Source organism: Cyprinus carpio, chromosome B8 (genome assembly GCF_018340385.1).
Source record: "Cyprinus carpio isolate SPL01 chromosome B8, ASM1834038v1, whole genome shotgun sequence".
Lineage (NCBI taxonomy): Eukaryota > Metazoa > Chordata > Actinopteri > Cypriniformes > Cyprinidae > Cyprinus > Cyprinus carpio.
Genome location: NC_056604.1, coordinates 7440337 through 7457697, shown reverse-complemented (window position 1 = coordinate 7457697; position 17361 = coordinate 7440337). Strand labels below are relative to the sequence as shown.

The following is a 17361-nucleotide window of genomic DNA, read 5'->3' as shown; positions in this document are numbered from 1 at the left end:
AAAAACCCTAGGGGAGAATTAATAATGAAAGTAAAAACCTTCGCTTTGAAAAATTCTTGAGAGAGAAAAAAAAACATTAAATGGGTGTGAACGGAAATGCTTATTAAGCTACAAGTGTTAAGGAATGATTCAGCAGATGGAAAAAAAAAAAAAACTGCACTTGCTGTTCTTCGTTTACCAGTTTGTGTGCTCACAAAGATGTGCTGAATTTAAAAATGCAAATAAACCCACAAATTGTTTAAATCACCTTTCAGTGATGGTAATATTTTATTTTTTTATCATCTCAATGAGTAAACTTTGTATAGTACAGCTTTGTTTATTTCCGCAGATACACCTGTAAGGGAAGGCCTGACAGACACCAGAGTTTGAAATAAGGAAATCCCCTCACTGCTGTTTGACAGTTCACTTCGGTTCTTCAGCTATGAACACTTCCTCTAAATGAAAGCAGAAGCGGCAAAGTGATTCAAGACACCAAAGCAAACATACACACACCCACACACACAAGACACAAGTTGTATAGTGACAAAAGACCGTGAAAAGAATCACATGGTAGTGAGAGCTCGCCTAGTTCCAGGTGGGTGAGGAGAAAGTAAATAGACGAAACTGGTTCAGCAGGTAAACTGGCATGAAACGGCTGTTGTGGACTGCTAGCACGCTCGTGATGTGGTAAATATTTAATCAAACCCAAGATTTCCAACCTTCTCAAGCTACAAACCGGAGACACAAGAGAAAGTTTGCACTGTGATAAGTCACCTTGAACATGTTGTGTTTCTATACTACAAACCACGAGTGTGATGTCATTTCATGTCTATAATGCTGCTTGCTTTCATTCTGTTGAAACACCTGTTAGCTGTTGGTACACCGCCTGAAAGTTAATGTCAATTAACAAGGTGTGTTTATAACTGAAAAACAGGAAACATTACTTCTTAATGTTTATAAGAACAGGTGCACAGCAAGACTTTTGAAATGCCAACAAATGTAGAAGCAGAAATTGTGTTCACATTTACCTGAAACAACATATGTGCAACAATATGTGCATTTTTATATAAGAATAAACATTTATAGACAATGTTTTATATATATTAAATATATATATCCATAGGCTAAACATATAGAGAGAAAGACAAATTTGCACAAAAATTTTACATGCAAAATTAAATATTTGCCTATTTTACGAGTTGCTGTATTTATGGAGAAACAATCTGTTTAAAGACTCGAGTTTCTTGAGTTTCAGACCTGGTAAAGTCAAACTAGCTAAAATAACTGATGCAACGCATGATAAAAAAAAACAAAATACATATGATAAAAATAAATAAATTCCATTATTTATTTTCAAATTAAAAGTTTTAAGTTTTTAAAAAGTTTTACATATGGGTGACTCTCACTATGTGGCTTTTTTATTTCCTGTGGTGAGAACTGCGCAAATGTAACTTCCTCATTGGATAAAACCGGATAAAACGTATTAATGTTTAAGCTAAGCTCACTGTACACTGCTGTGGACTTGATAAAATAATTCATATAACATGCAGGATCTCAGAAGACATTTTCCATCAATATCCCTACTAGCTCCTTCATATATAAAAGCTTGTTACCTGACAAAACTCAAAATAATAAAAATAAAAGAACAATAAGAACATAAAGTAGCTTGAGTCATATGCTATACTGTGCTTTATTGCCCTCTAGAGGTCGGGGCAAGCTGATTCTGTGTTTCTTTAGTGTTTAGGGAAGAAGTCTAAATAAAAAAATAACTAATTTCAGCCCTCTTTCTAGACCTGTAAGGTAAGAGAGCTTATTGTAAAGGTATGTACTGGTCTAGCCGGTTTTTTTTTTTTTTTTTTTTTTTTGACTCCTGACGAAATGACACTGGGGTGAAATGCAAGAAAAATGTCCTATTACGAGCAGGATCTTTACATACAAGTGCATAAAACACTAACTAACGTTACACATATGACCTGCTTTAGTCTGTGCCGTGTTGAACAACAGCCCTCCTGTACAGAAAGGAGAAACTGTCATTAAATAATGACCCCTTTTTAAGGTTAGGGCGTGTACCGCGCACGTGTTGATGCTTGTCTGCTGGCTGTCGTTAACCGCTGCACTGCACTCAGTCCAGAGCAGATCTCAAACTCCAGTTTAGTTTGTCTCGGTTCTGTGACTGAGTACAAATCTGTGTGCATTTACCTGTACTTTAAAAGCTTAATGCCAGTCAGCAATGATTTAGTCAGACCTAAATCGTACCAGTACTGTTTTTATAAACATAACTAGATATTACGCTCGTAACTCAATTTCGTTGTGCGCATGCTCTCTGAAAGAGCCCGAGGTAACGTGTGACGTGGATTTAATTATTTAAATATTCGATAAAACATTTATACATAGACAAACTGATTTTTATTTTATTTATTTATTTATTTTGATTTATTTATTATTTATTATTATTTATTTATTTAAAAAAACTATTGTGAATGAAAATACATAATCTCATAATCACCTTGAAAAATTTGGGTAAGCAATCCCTTTAACTGCTAAATTTCAAACTAATCCTAAAAACAACTGGTTAAAGTGCTTCTAAATGAACATGTTGTTCCAGTAAATGTCTTTTTTAGGGTCAGAGTGTGTTTTTGTTGTATATGAGACATGCAGGAACATCTGTTTCCTAACCCTTCTTCAAAAGAGAATTGCACTCCTCTGAGGTATTCTTTCTTGAGTCAGCCTTACCTTTCACAAGACTGATCATGGGTCAGATCTAGTCATCAAATTTTCAGTCACTGATGCAGTGCAATCTGATTTGTATTTCGATAAGAGACAAACAACTGGTCAAAAAGGAATAAAAGTAGTTTGAGAACAATGTTGAGGAGCTGTTTAAAACAGCTGTGCAGTGCAAAAAGATGTCAGCTACTGTCCCACCACATTCATCACATGATGAATAGCCTTTAATTTTGAATAATGAGAGCGAAAGAGAGAGAGAGAGAGAGAGAGAGAGAGAGAGAGAGAGAGAGAGAGAGAGAATGAGTGGGTGAATGAATGGAAGAGTTAATGACTGATTGATGTGAAGGAGGAGTCAAGGAGGAGGATTTTCTCCTTTTCCCAGCAGCCGGCACAGCCTCTTGTCTGTTTATTCAGTTCTGAGCAATAAAGGACACCAGGAAAAAACAGGATTCCCGGACACCTTTATTTGTCGAATATTGTTATTTTTAAAGATTCAACAGAGTTCTGTTATGGTGGAAAACTCTATCCAACTTCTGATCTACACTGAAATTAAGGCTCTGAACAGCATTTATGTCACTATCTGCATCTGAAAGAACATAAATGAGCTCTTTAAGGCCCAAATCTACAATAGGTTGGAACAACCACTACATACAAAAGTCATGCAGTGCATCCTCATAATATTCCCACATAACTGCTGAGACAGAGTCACTGGGGCAACAGGAAGACCTAATGCTGACCTGAGGTCGTCCAGTGGGGAATACAGTCAGCTATAAAAAGACCCAGAGTATACTAACGACCACGTCTTTCACGAAAACATGGCAATAAACCTATGGGAGAGGATAGAGATTCTTGTTTGAAGGACTGAGAATAAACATGAGTTTTACCAGGACAGAATTCTTGACAAAGCAAAATTAACTGTATATTAATAGATGACACAACTTTGAATTATTATTAAATTATTTAAATAATTAATAACAATAATAGAGTGACAATGTTTCAGGTATTTTTGAAAATGTTTATTTTTATTGAACTATAGTTTATAGTAAATTACTAGTTGCATATAACAAGTCTCAGTTAGCTTAAAGGGTTAGTTCACCCGAAAATGAAAATTACCCCATGATTTAATTACCCTCAAACCATCCTAGATGTATATGACTTTCTTCTTTCAGACGAATACAATCAGAGTTTTATTAAATAATGTTCAGGCTAATCCATGCTTTATAATGGGAGTGGATGGTCGCCCAAAATGTAAAGTCTAAAAAATTGCACCCATCCATTATAAAAGAAGTCCACACGGCTCCGGGGGGTTAATGAAGGCCTTCCGAAGCGAAGTGATGCATTTGTGTAAGAAAAATATCCATATTTACATCTTTATATATCTTAATCTGCGGATGACGTGGCGTAGCGTAAACTACGATGAGAATATAGTCTCGCGAGAAACAAGTTTTGTTTACAACAAAGGAAAACCAGTGTCCTCTTGGCTTATATTGAAATCCCCTGATTTTTCTTTGCAAATCCTCATTTTGTACTATTAATTCATGGACAGTGTTTTGCTCTCTCCTCTGCGTTTCCATGTTCATCACTTCTGCGTTCGTCGCCGCGTTTGTCTACGTCCTACGTCAATCGCTGGATGCCACTCTCTCGTGAATGCATGTACGACAGTTAGCAGAAGCTAGAGATTAAGATTCATTAAGTTGTAAATATGGATATATTTCTTACACAAATGCATTGCATCACGTCGCTTCAGAAGGCCTTTATTAACTCCCTGGAGCCATGTGGACTTCTTTTATTATGGACTGCTTAAATTTTTTTGGACTTCAAATTTTGGGCTACCATCCACTGCCATTATAAAGCTTGGAAGAGCCAGGATGTTTTTTTAATAGAACTCCAATTGTATTAGTCTGAAAGAAGAATGCCATTAACACCTAGGATGGCTTGAGGGTGAGTACATCATAGGCTAATTCATTTTTGGGTGAACTATCCCTTTAACGCAGTACAAGTAGCAAGGTTTTTTTTTTAATTATATAATAAATAAAAAGAAAACAGATAGAATAGAAAAAGAAAAGAGCAAGCTAGTGTTAGAGGCCTTTTTTGCTTTTGTTAATTGTATTATAAATAAAAAGAAAACAAATAGAATACAGAAAGATTAGAAAAGTTAGTGTTAGTTCTTTTGTAAGAAAACAAGCAGTTAGTAAATGAATAGAGTGCAAGTCTAAAAGGGACAAGTTTTTTTTTTAAAAAAAAGAATAGAATTAGAATAGAGAGTGCTAGAGTAAGAGGGTCAAATTATTATTATTATTATTATCATCAATGTTGAAAACAGTTCTGCTGCTTAATATTTTTGTGGAAAGCCTGATACATTTACATAAATATGTTTACTTTAATTCCAAACTTTAGAATATTTATCAAAACTTTACTTAATAGTCACTTTTGATTAGTTTAATATGTCCTTCCTAAATAAAATCATTTGTTTCTTATAAAAAAAAAAAAAAATCTTTAATTCCAAACTTTAGAATATTTATCAAAACTTTACTTAATAGTTAATATTGTAATGTAATTATTGGAATTATTTTTACTGTTTTTTTTTACATTGAAAATTTTTACTGATGTATTTTTTTATTCTTTTTCCATTAAAATTATTACATTACTAGATTATAACTAGATTATTCACACACAAACACAGATAAAACTGCTATTTTATGCAGATTGTTTTAACAAGTACGTGTTGCTTCATGGCATTGTACTGTATATATCATGTTAAAGATGACCATGTGAATAGGACTTCTGGCATAGATTATTTGCGCAAATCTCATGTGATGCTACGGTTTGACCCCTCTACAACAAAACAACCGCAATTCTGATACTTCCTGTGGTAGTGTGGCTGTCACAGGAAGTATCTTTGAAAAGTGCAAGTGCTGCAGTTTGTATGAGGAAAAGCATTTTTGTTATTTCATTTCAATAATCCTTCTCCACAACAACTGCAAAAAAAATACTCATAAAAAATTATTTTTTAGAAGCACAAAATTATTTAGTTATAAGCTTTTCATAAAAATAAAATGTCTTAATGCGGGAGTAAATGCGTAAAAGTAGACTTGCTGTTTATTGGCGTGGGGAACAATGGAGTAGGTATGAGGTCTGTGATCTCTGGACACACATGCAGTCAAGGGAGTGTCAAAACATTTTCCATTAATGACAAGGAGACAGCAAGTTAATATTTACTTAAGGACCCAGAGGACTATAACCTTGGTCCTTGGGAAAAAACCTCGGAAGTTTCTCACATTTAAGGAGCAACGAATTTGACAAAAGGTTCTCTTTTGTTCCATTGCAATGAATGTCTTTCTAATTGTGACTGAGATTATAAAATATGGAAGAAACTTGTGAAACTCGATGATTAAGTGTGTATATGTTTTTTGTAGGTGACACAATGACATCACCGAGGAAAACCTGGGGGTTCTCCTCTATGCGTTCAAGGAGTAAGTAGTTTATGAATTTAAATTAATTGTAAAAAGAATATATGTATTCTTATTTTTTATTAATATATGTATGATTAAAACAGTAAAAGATGTTTAAAATCTCAACATATTTGCATTCTGGAAAGATTCCTGATCATTTTAATTGTATTTTTGGCTACTATAGCTAGACCGCCACTGGATGAAGGGGAAAATTATTTCAGAAGAAGATTGTTTTCTTCTTTTAGAAGTGATCGACGTGAGTCACTCACACACCTAGCCATCCATATTTGATCTGCTTTGTAAATACACTGCAAGTGTACAGACGATTTAACACTTCTAGGTAGTAGCACAAAGTTCACTTGTCTCTCTCTTGGCCTACAGAACGATCTCAAGGAGAGGAAGATGACGCAGATAAGAGAAGAACTTTCTCAGATACAGAGATTGAGACCAACAAAGGTAAGACTTCTTGAGCCTACCTAACTTTTCCACCAATGCATTTTTTTTTTTTAATCATTTGATATGTGCACTAAATACTGTTTTCAGTATGTTTGCACTGGCAGATCTGTGAGCCAGTTTATTCAGAAATAAAGCTCTTGTATTCAATACATTGGCTATAGAAAATGAGGCTGTAACTCTGAGAATTTACTTGTGGATTTCTACCAAAATGAAAGCCAGCAGATGCGTTATTAGCAAGTGTTATTCATTGAGATTAAAATCTCTTTTACAATAGTCACTTGGTAATGAAAGCATCAAAAGACAAACAAACGCGGACATGCAAAGTATACAGTGTCATATAAATTATGTCGTTTACTATATATATATATATATATATATATATATATATATAATATATATATATATATATATATATATATTATATATATATATATATATATATATAATATGTCACACCAGTGTCATCAAAGTACCTGCGGTTCAGATAAATTCTGGACTAGCTGCACTGAAGAGCCGAGAAAAGAAGGAACATTACAAAGACATTTTACATCGTTTGAAGTGTCTTCCGACCTGCTTTTCACTTTTTTTCACAGATTCGGTTTGTTCGGGCATTTTATTTCAATAAATCATATGGTTTTATTAACTGTACCCAAACGCCCCGCACTGTTTTCTTTTTTTTTTTTTTTTTGCAGTTAAATTTTTTTTTTTTTTTGCAGTGAAACGCGATTTGGCTGTATAATGCTATTTATCACTATATTTTCGATTTCGTTTTAGAAATTATGCTGTTCGACACTCCCTTACAGTCAATTGATTCATGAACGGTTTGCGACTCGGTTCGAATGAACTGCCGTTTTAAAAAGAACCATTGATTCGTGAATCGAAACATCAGCAGCGCGCGCACACATGTTGGGTCGCACACGCTCATTCGCGACAGAACAGAGATCTTGCGCGTCCATGGGAAAGATTTCTGTGAGATCACGACATAAATATCACTTTAACTGACAAACTTTACGCAAAGAGATTCGAACATGAACGGAATTACTCCCTCTAATGTCAAAAGAAGAGAAAAGAAGGCAAACTCACGTAAACACCGGAGTAAGTAAAAAAATAAATAAATAAAAAAACTGCTTTTGTGATTCTGTATAAATTGTTCATATATTAATATTCTTATTTAATGGAGCTGACATTGCCACTTTTCCCTATATATTTTTAATGTGCAATTACGTACAGTCTATCTATCTGCATGCATGTCTAAGACTTTAAGTTAACAGTTTTTTTAGTTCGATTTATCATGCTGTTGAACTTGTTAAATAGTTGCTGTCACAATATTGTATTGGGGATATTGATTCTTTACAGTTAACTGTCTGGCATGTGGCATTGAAATGACAAACAAAGCAGGTTAAGCAAGAGTCTTTGTGGTTTCTTGTAATGAATTCCTGAAAATATAGTCATGTGGGAAAGAATAAATTACATTAGTTGAATTCACAATTTACATTTCAGCTGTCAAAACTAACTTCTTTGGCTAAGGAAGTGAATAACCAAACATGAGTTAGCAATGGTAACATTTCTGAGCTTTCTTGAGCAATTCTGTTTTGTTGCATGTTGATTAATTGTTCTGTTTTGTGCATTTTATTGCTCAGGTGTCTTTCTTTCAAGTGAAGATCAACCAGAGGTGGGAGCCATGAAGAGGTTCAGTACCTTGTTTTCATCCTTCCGGGGAAAAATCAGCAAAGACAGTGAGAAACATTTTAAGTATTGCTTTATAAAACACATATCTAGCTACTTAAAGAATGTCTTCAGATCTGTTTTTAAGTTTTAAGTGACAAAAATGAATGCACAACAAAACTTGACTACGTAAAACGTTATCTTTAGCTGTGGTCACTGACTTTATATTGTATAGAAAGTAGTTAACCTTGTCAAAACATTTCAGCATGACTCATTCTCGTCCCGTAGTGTAAGATGGGCAAAATGCCTAAACGAATCAGTCTTTCAAACTGCAGTTTTGTTCTCAGATATTCCAATTCAAGATTTGTAATATGTTGTTTATTTAAAATTCATTTATGAAGTCACAAGGAGGTTCACAAAGTCAGTCAAAGCACACGATCTGCATCAGTCCTTTAGTGCACATCTTGTCTTTTCAGTTACAAGCAGCAGTTATTGTTCTGTCCAAAGGCACATTGAAGGTTGCCATGGTGAGGCAAGTCAAGCTAGAACAAGACTTTGTGACCTTGTGGACTCCTATGGTATTCCTGTCGGCTTTATTTGCTCTGTGTTGGGGGAGGCTGCCAAAAAGCAGGCTCAAAAGGAAATGTTAAGGAAATTCACAGAAGAGCTCTGTCTTTCTCATCTCTAATTTGTTTGTACTTGTTCGTGGTTCAGCATTCCCTGTTTGATCAGCATGGCTCTTTCTGAAGAGCAACATTTTTAGATAGTTCAGAAATCAAACATTTATAAACAGTTGGTTTGGTAGTATATCCTCTTCATTGGATTGAAAACAGCGTCAGAGCATTTGTGTTGATTTGTTTTTAAAAAGAGGTAAACATCACAGAAGCTAATGTGTGTGTGTGTGTGTTTTTGTAGGAACTGGTAAGGAACTAGATCTGCCTGCTAGCACAGAGCTCTCTTCCGTGGAAGAAAAGGCAAAGGAGCCGCGATATGCTAGCGGGCAGTTTTTCTTCGAATATCTGGTGGTGGTTCGGCCTAAAAAGACCAAAGATGGGATATATGAGCCACAGATCATCTATCAGTTCCCTAAGGTGACACATACAAACCCAGCTCTGCATGCAGCCACATGTAGCCTTCAGAATGTATTCAGTACTTCTTGTTGTAGCACTGTAGCATTATTTACATTCAGTAACAAATCAATACATTTTTTAATGCTTGCATTACATTTATTGAAGTAGTAAATGCTTAATTCACATTATTATGGCTTCATTAGAAAGTGTGATTGTGTCTTCAGTTGTTTCTTGAAGATTGTGTTTAAAGACGTTTAAGTTTGGAGTAAAATTTGGATCTTTGGGCAAACTTCATCAGAACTTTTGTAATATAAATCTTGCAAAAGTATTTATTTGTTTCTACATTTTTTGTTTGTTTTTAAAACAGACATGTGTATCTATTTTAACATGTTAAACTTTTTCAATTTTAACGTAAATTAAATTGATAGGTTCAGTCATGCATATATTATGTAAATATTATTTATTTACATAATTATTTAGTAAAAATGTATAAAGCAATACCCAAAACAATATAAGTAGAGGTTGCCATAAGTTAAATTGGAATATTGTACTTTTATATCAGAAAAATACCATATTTTTATTTGGTTAATTGCATCATGCATTATATCACATATAACTGCATTGTAGAAAATCCTTCAATTATTATTCATAATTGCATCCAAAATAAAAGTTTTTGTTTTCATAATATATGTGTTTGTACTGTGTATATTTATTATGTATATATACATACACTTACATACAGCATATATTTTGGAAATATTTACATGCATAAACATTTATATATTTATATTCTTATATTTTATATTATATATAAATATATTCAATATATAAACAACATATTTTTCTTAAATGCATGCATGTGTTTGTATATATATATATATATATATATATATACACATAATAAATATACACAGTACAGACGCATATTATGTAAACAAAAAACTTATTTTGGATGCGATTAATCATGATTAATCGTTTGAATAGCACTAGTATGTGTATATATATATATATATATATATATATATATATATATATATATATATATATTATATATATATATATACAGGGTGCGATTTTCCCGGGGGGGGGGGGGGGGGGGATGGATTTCCCCCCCTCTGGTCTATGCATCCCTGCCTCTGCTGAATAACTTTTATCCCCGGTGGGGATAAAAACATCATGCAAACCCGTTCTGACGTCCCGTACTGAATCAAATGATTCGCGATACGCGATCTGATTGGAGCGCTTCGAAACAGTGAATCATTTTGCGACGCAATGGTTTAACTGATTCGGAGTTTCAAAAAGCTCCGTTGTGTTCTTTGCTCGCTTTCTCTATGTAATTTGTTATTTGAATAACCGTGGACATTAAATCATTACAATTAATAGGCCTAACATAGGCTTACAATGTTTTTATTAAACTGAGATCACACTAAATACAATTTCCGTCGTATTAAAACATTTCATAAAAATTTTCAAAAACATCCCCCCCTCTGTTTTTTTCACAAATCGCACCTTGTATATATATATGTGTGAAAATAAAAAGTTTCTATAGCTTATTAATTGTCATTCTTATATTGATGAGATCTATATGAATGAAAAAGACCATTTGCATTTTCTGTTCCTGATGCATATAATGTAGTCTTATTCTCTATTTGTCTTTTTCTCTTTCTATTGAGAACAGAGGGATGGAATGGTGCGATTTCAGAAGGAGGAGGAAGAGAAGACATTAAAGGCGCTCACACTCTTTTGCTTTCCAGAGGGTGTAAACTGGGCACCCTTAACAGAATATCCCAGGTACTTTAACCACGCGCATCGTTTCTCCCAGCATGCCTTGTGGAGGCAGAAACTGTATTTTCATTGTCTCTCTTTTTCTCTATTTCACAGTGAAACATTCTCTTTCGTGCTTACAGATGTTGATGGAACGAGGAAGAATGGATACTGTAGGAGGCTACTGGTAAATGATGACTGGGCTCATTAGTGACACTTCCTGTTATTTATGCTCATACTCATCACTACCCATTACTCATTCCAATAAATCCCTATTCCTATGTGTTAATCTTACATACACAGCAATCACTAACAACACTCTAATAACAGGAAAAGTACCATTTACCTTTTCTTCAGAAAATTGAGTTATTTTGTAATGCATGAAAAGATAAGGTCAACTCTTTCCAAAGAACTCTCACTCATGCATTTAGAGTGTTTTTTAGTGTTTCTAAAGCTTGTGTTTCTTGTCATTGCTCTTTTCTTAATTAGCCTGATGGGAAGGGGGCTCGTCTGCCTGAGGCCTACTGTATCATCAGTAATTTAGCCTGTTTTGGACTCTTTTCCAAGGTAAAAATCATAATTTACTGCACAGTCATCTGTAACTGCCTTTGGGCTTTTATGATTCTCATTTGAGAGAATTGCCTTTTATTTTTCTGACTTTGTATTAATTCAGAGTATATTGACTGCTTATATGAAGTAATTTACTTGTCTGAAAAGGGTTGTCTAATGATTAATCTCTTTGTTGAGCTTTCTGTTTGCTGTCTGAGCTTAACGCTACAGTTATTGGACTATATTTTGTTTGTTTGAGCTGAACTTTGTTCAGGTAATCTTTTTTTTTTTTTTTTTAGGTGAATGTTGTCTCATGGCTGGAAATGAGTTTGTTTGTTCAGGACAAACATCAAAGACTAATGTGATTTGTTCAATCTGTCTGCTTGATGTTTTAGATCTTTGATGAGGTGGAGCAGCGCAGAAAAATCGCAATGGCAATGATTTACCCATTTATGCAGAGCCTGAGGGAATCAGCGTTTCCTGCCCCTGGACACACTGTTAATATCAAAAGTTTTATTCCAGATAGAGGCACTGAGGTAAGAACTAGTGATGAAACTACAATTTTTCTAAATCTTGAGGGTTGTCTGAATGGCTCGTCAGTCTGAAGGGGAAGCCCTTATATCTTTAAAATCATCCCCTTATTTATAATAAGGTTGAGATTAGGGTTAGAGGGACTCCATATTGTACATGCCACACTATTACTCCTGACATCGTTGTCTGAACAATGACTCACAACAATTTTGGTTATTGTAAGATATGACTTACAGATACAGTGTCGGGAAGGTCAGCAGCTGCTACACTTTCCATTGATTTCCACTGTATTTGCAGCAGTTGAGTCAACAGAAAAGAAAAAAAAAGTGATGTTAGCCCGTCATTTCATATTAAACACAAAAAAGAGGAAAAGGAAGTTGATTGAGCGTGTGAAATCATGGAAGAGAATAAAAGCTGGTTTTCCATGTATTTTTCCCAGTAATTTTAAACCATAGAGTGTTAATAACAGTACATTAAAGGAGGTATAAAGTAATACGTCTCTAATTCCAAACAAGCAGCAGAGCAGGCAGGCACAGACATGCTGTCCACAAACACACACCTCCTAAGCTCTAGCAGAAGAGCAGGAAATTGAAGTGAATGAAGTAATAGCTCAGGGAAAGGGTCAAAGATGAGCTGTTTCATGCAGGTATGTCCTCATGCTTTGTACCAACTTGACTGAGTTCTGCTTGAACTTCTCCTTCAGCACATTTTCTATGAAACATTCCAATCAAGTGATCTGAACATAACTCATTATTATAAAACCCATAATTCTGAGATTGATGTGTCTATCTATCTATCTATCTATCTATCTATCTATCTATCTATCTATCTATCTATCTATCTATCTATCTTAATTATGATTAAAAAAAAAAAAAAAGAAAAGTTAGTAGCTACATATGATTTATAAAAAAAAAAAAAAAAGAGGATCACAATTAGGCTGAAAACATCAAACATAAACATTTTACACTAAATAAAACTAATAAAACTAAGGAACAACCCCAATTTATATCACTGTATGGAAAAGATATGGACTAAAACATTATTTAGCAATGATTCAAATGAATCACTGAATCACTTTGAACTCTGAAATGTCAGAACACACAAAATTGCTAAAAATGAATTAAGGATTTTTTTTTTAAGGCTTATTGCCTTAAATTAGTATTTACTAATAAGAACAAACTCCTAAAGATAGGAAATCAGCCACTGATATGTCATCTTATGCAGTTGCATTTGTTTGTTTTTTATTGTATCATGATAAGTTGATATGTCTTGTCTTATGTTAATGTGTTTGTGCAATATACAGTACGCAACAACCACTGTGGAAACAAATTTCCTCCCCGAGGACAAATAAATTATGTGTCTGTCTGCTTCTAGTTAGTTATCCCCAAAGGTTTTTTTTTTTTTTTAAATAATAAAATATGTACAGTACCTATAATAAAGTATCTGTTGAATGTTTCTCTATAGATCATCAGTTTGACTCGTCCGACAGACTCCTGGCTGGAGCATGTAGATTTCCGCACATTGTTCAAATGCTTGTCAGATGACGAGGTGCTCCAGGTGTTTGCTGCTACTGTGCTAGAGCGGAGGATCATCTTCATCGCTGACGAGCTGGGGTACTAAAACAGACATGCACACACACAAGTGTTAGGTTTTGCTCTGATTTCTATCCATCTGTATAACCCATATTAATCAAAGCCATACTATCTCTGCAGGACGTTGTCTCAGGTGATCCACGCAGTGACTGTTCTCCTGTATCCATTCATCTGGCAGCACACGCTCATCTCCATTGTTCCTGAAATCCTAATCGACGTCGTCATGGCACCCACACCATACCTGCTGGGTGTCCAGAAAAGTCTTGCAGATCAGGCCACTGACCAGACCGAGGTGAGTGGCCAGACTCGTGACACTGTTGAAATATTGCAAGCGATTTACATTTCAAATGCTGCAAGCTGACATCTAAATTCATCTCCTCACCCAGCTGCTTGTTGTTGACTTGTCAGAAGGCAGGAAGCAGACATTTATTAAGAGTGTAAGTTCACGTTTAAATCATAGAGAGCATCTTTTAAATTGTTGCCTTGAAAAGTGACTGATGGATATAGTGTGGGTGACTGTGGTTGAAATGTTTCTTCAAACAGATGGGAGATGAGGACACAATATTACCTCACAAACTCAAAGATGAAATCAAGCAGGCCCTCAGTGCCAAAAATGAGAATTCAAGTAAGCAGCATTTTGACTACATATTTAGTGTTGTTTTAATCCATTTTCTCATTGCTCATAAGTAGTGTTAAGTATTTGAACAAACCCCAGATAAGGCCCAGATATACTTCATTTTCCAACTTCAGTTCTGTTTTGCGCACAGTTGACTGTAAGTGCGGATGGATGCAGCTGGAGAATGTACACTATCTAGTAGAGCTATCTTTTTAAGAACTCAATCACTCGCATTTGCAATGGAAAGATTGGATCATTTTACTGACTTCATCTTTCAATCTTGTTGAGCCAAATCAGGCTCAGTTTTTAATCAGGTCATTTTGTTCATTTGAGAGGAGTGTTATATTTTCAATAACCAAATTCTACATACACAATCTTGGACGATATTTTGTATTAGGAAATCATTGTAAAGCAGCCAAGGATACATGAGAACAACAACAAAAAAAATGTAATTATTTTCCCCAAATCTTTCATTCATTTGTTGACACGCAACGAACCAATCACTACTTCATTGATATTTACACTAAAAATCCAAAAAATCACCTTGTCACTAACCACTGCAAATAAATAAAATAATGATAAAATCTCCCCAAATATGTTACGGTCTAAAGAGTGTTGCCAGATTTCACTAGAAAACCCAGCGCCTGATTCTAACAAAATAGCTGAAAAATAAGCTCCTTGGCTCTAGCCAATGCAAATAAGCCTAAACTATCCAAAATGTGTAGCACAAAAATGCAATCAGCAATTGGTAATATTTACAAGATATATTATGAAAAATAATCCCAAAAAACGTATATTAAGCAGACATGGCAACACTGCACGCACTGCATCAATACCATAAACATAACACAGTGCCTCTGTTACTATTAGAAATTTCTGGACATGTGTCTTTATTTGTTAATATTACTTTTTGAAAATACATACTAATTAGGGATGCATGATAAATATCAGCAAGATATTTGTTCACTGACAAGCTGCACAAAACGTGCAAAACATGATCATGGTTTTGTGCAGCTTGTCAGTGAACAACGGCTCTGTGTAGTAAATGCTGCTCCACGTGAAAGCACACACGTGTAGAGATTTACTGCTGATTACAGAACCGGCTTTCCTGATAAGATGCACATTAAATATCGTGCAATATTGATCGTGCATCCCTACACTAATCTGTTGTCATTAATGTTTCACATTCATAGCTGCAAAACACCATGACATTGCTATGTAAATAATCGCAGTTGCACCCCAGAAACAGCATATAATTTTCTCAGAACAATTAACAGAAATTAAAAAATCTAGTTTATTCAGATCAAGTATTTAAAACTAATAATAACCCATATATTTTTATATTATTTATCATCCCTTCAGGTCTTGAGGAGTTGAACCGGGTGGTCCCAGAAGCTTTCCTGCCGTTCTTTATCAAGACTGTCGGTCACTTCTCAAAGTACATAGTGCGGAACGGCAAAGACCAGCCGGGCGAGTTCCAGCGAACAAATTTCTGTAAAGCAATAGAATCCAAAAGCACACGACGGTTTGTGAAGAAATTTGTACAGACGCAGATGTTCGATCTCTTCGTTCAGGAAATAGAACAGAGACCTGCCTCTCAGGACGGCACAGGTGAGACACACACTTTGAACTAACATTCAAATTTATACACATAAATAGATTTTCACATTGAAAAATATAAAATATGAAATAATTTGGCATCTTTTTATGATGGCAAGCATCAACAATACGGATATCTCTGTTAAATGGATTTGTTTTATTTAAGTGAACTTAAAACAATCTTCACATAAACCCGTTATAATAAATGTCACTGTAAGGTCCACGCACTTCAGTGCTGGCTGAAGGTTTCTTGCGTGTTCGGTCTTTTCAGTGCGCAAAGTTATTTAATTTTAAGTTTGATTCTAATCTGACTCCATTTTCATGCTATGGTCTCATTCTGGCTAAAGAATCCCCCCGACCCTTTTGCTGCAATCCTTTAAATGCAAAACCAAGATAAAACATTCCCCAAATAGAGGAATTTACAAACAATTAGAATTTGCATTAAGCCAGGTCCCAGACCTGGGTGGTTTACATCTCAATGGGAACAGAAGATAATTTACATGGAAGACCCCGGGAAAGGGCACTCCCATTACAGTAAGCAAAATAGAAGGAACTGATACATATGTGAGAGAGGCGTTTCCTTCATCTCCACTCTGTGGGGTGTCTCAAAGAAGCCTGTGTGTTTGTATTGTCTGTTTCTCAGGAGATCAATTGATCTAAGGTTCCTTCACCCTTATATTCACAATTAGAGGTTTCTTAAATAGTGTCATCTTAATGGCTTGAACTTTGATTCACTTTTGCATAAGAAGAGAATATAAAAATTTTCTTGAATAGTAATAGTAAATAATCTTGAATGGTAATAAAAAGTATCGTTAATATTGTCCCCCTTTTTTTCTCTTTTTCCAGGGTTTTTTGACAAAAAGATTGCTGAATACCACAAAAAGATGAGGGAGAAAGCCAAGAAACACTAGTGGAAGCACTCACCAAAGTAGCTGGTTGTAAATCTTGTGTGAAATAAATCAGTCAGTAGTAAATAATTTTAAGGAATGTAGATAGAATTAAATGTCAGATTGTTTTTTATTTATGCTGTTGTCATACTTTTACAGCTGTTTGTCATTTGTGTCAGGGTCTTGTTAGGGGTTATGATAAGCTGATAAGCTGCTGTATTTAATGCATGTAAGGCTCGTTTCAACTAGAAGTGTTTTGACCAGAAGGTTCGATATCACAGAAACTGAGCCAGTGGAAACATGCTGAATTCAAAAACAAAACCGATTCAGTGAATGAAATGGAATAGAATAAATCTCCATATTTCAAGAATAATTGTAAAAGCCCTGAAATGTGTCAAAATATTTAACATGATTCTTTTCAAATTAAAAGGAAAAAGTAGTGTGATACTGTATTGACTTGGCTTGTGTAAAAATGTT

General features: G+C 34.7%; 1 protein-coding gene across 3 annotated transcripts; it reads left to right on the top strand.

Annotated features, from left to right (window-relative positions):
- Positions 1–391: 391 nt before the first annotated feature.
- dennd2da (DENN/MADD domain containing 2Da) lies at positions 392–17336 on the top strand. 3 transcript variants are annotated; one of them, XM_042729446.1, is made up of 16 exons: positions 392–744; positions 6120–6176; positions 6340–6411; positions 6537–6611; positions 8252–8347; positions 9192–9367; positions 11025–11137; positions 11228–11297; positions 11600–11677; positions 12055–12195; positions 13655–13803; positions 13903–14074; positions 14169–14219; positions 14326–14407; positions 15761–16009; positions 16844–17336. In XM_042729446.1, the coding sequence occupies exons 2-16, from the start codon at positions 6128–6130 to the stop codon at positions 16906–16908; spliced, it is 1638 nt and encodes a 545-aa protein (XP_042585380.1). In that variant the 5' UTR covers positions 392–744; positions 6120–6127; the 3' UTR covers positions 16909–17336. The 3 variants fall into 3 exon arrangements, with proteins under 3 accessions (XP_042585380.1, XP_042585381.1, XP_042585382.1); XM_042729447.1 differs by lacking the exon at positions 392–744 and adding an exon at positions 5912–6009; XM_042729448.1 differs by lacking the exons at positions 392–744; positions 6120–6176; positions 6340–6411; positions 6537–6611 and adding an exon at positions 7500–7706.
- Positions 17337–17361: the final 25 nt, after the last annotated feature.

What these genes read in the sequence shown, in the direction of transcription:
- dennd2da (XM_042729446.1), top strand. Translation starts at nt 6,128, where the DNA reads ATGACATCACCGAGGAAAACCTGGGGGTTCTCCTCTATGCGTTCAAGG. An exon ending in TTCTTTTAGAAGTGATCGAC is followed by an intron (nt 6,412 to 6,536) that starts GTGAGTCACTCA and finishes CTTGGCCTACAG; the next exon opens with AACGATCTCAAGGAGAGGAA. An exon ending in CCCTTAACAGAATATCCCAG is followed by an intron (nt 11,138 to 11,227) that starts GTACTTTAACCA and finishes TCTATTTCACAG; the next exon opens with TGAAACATTCTCTTTCGTGC.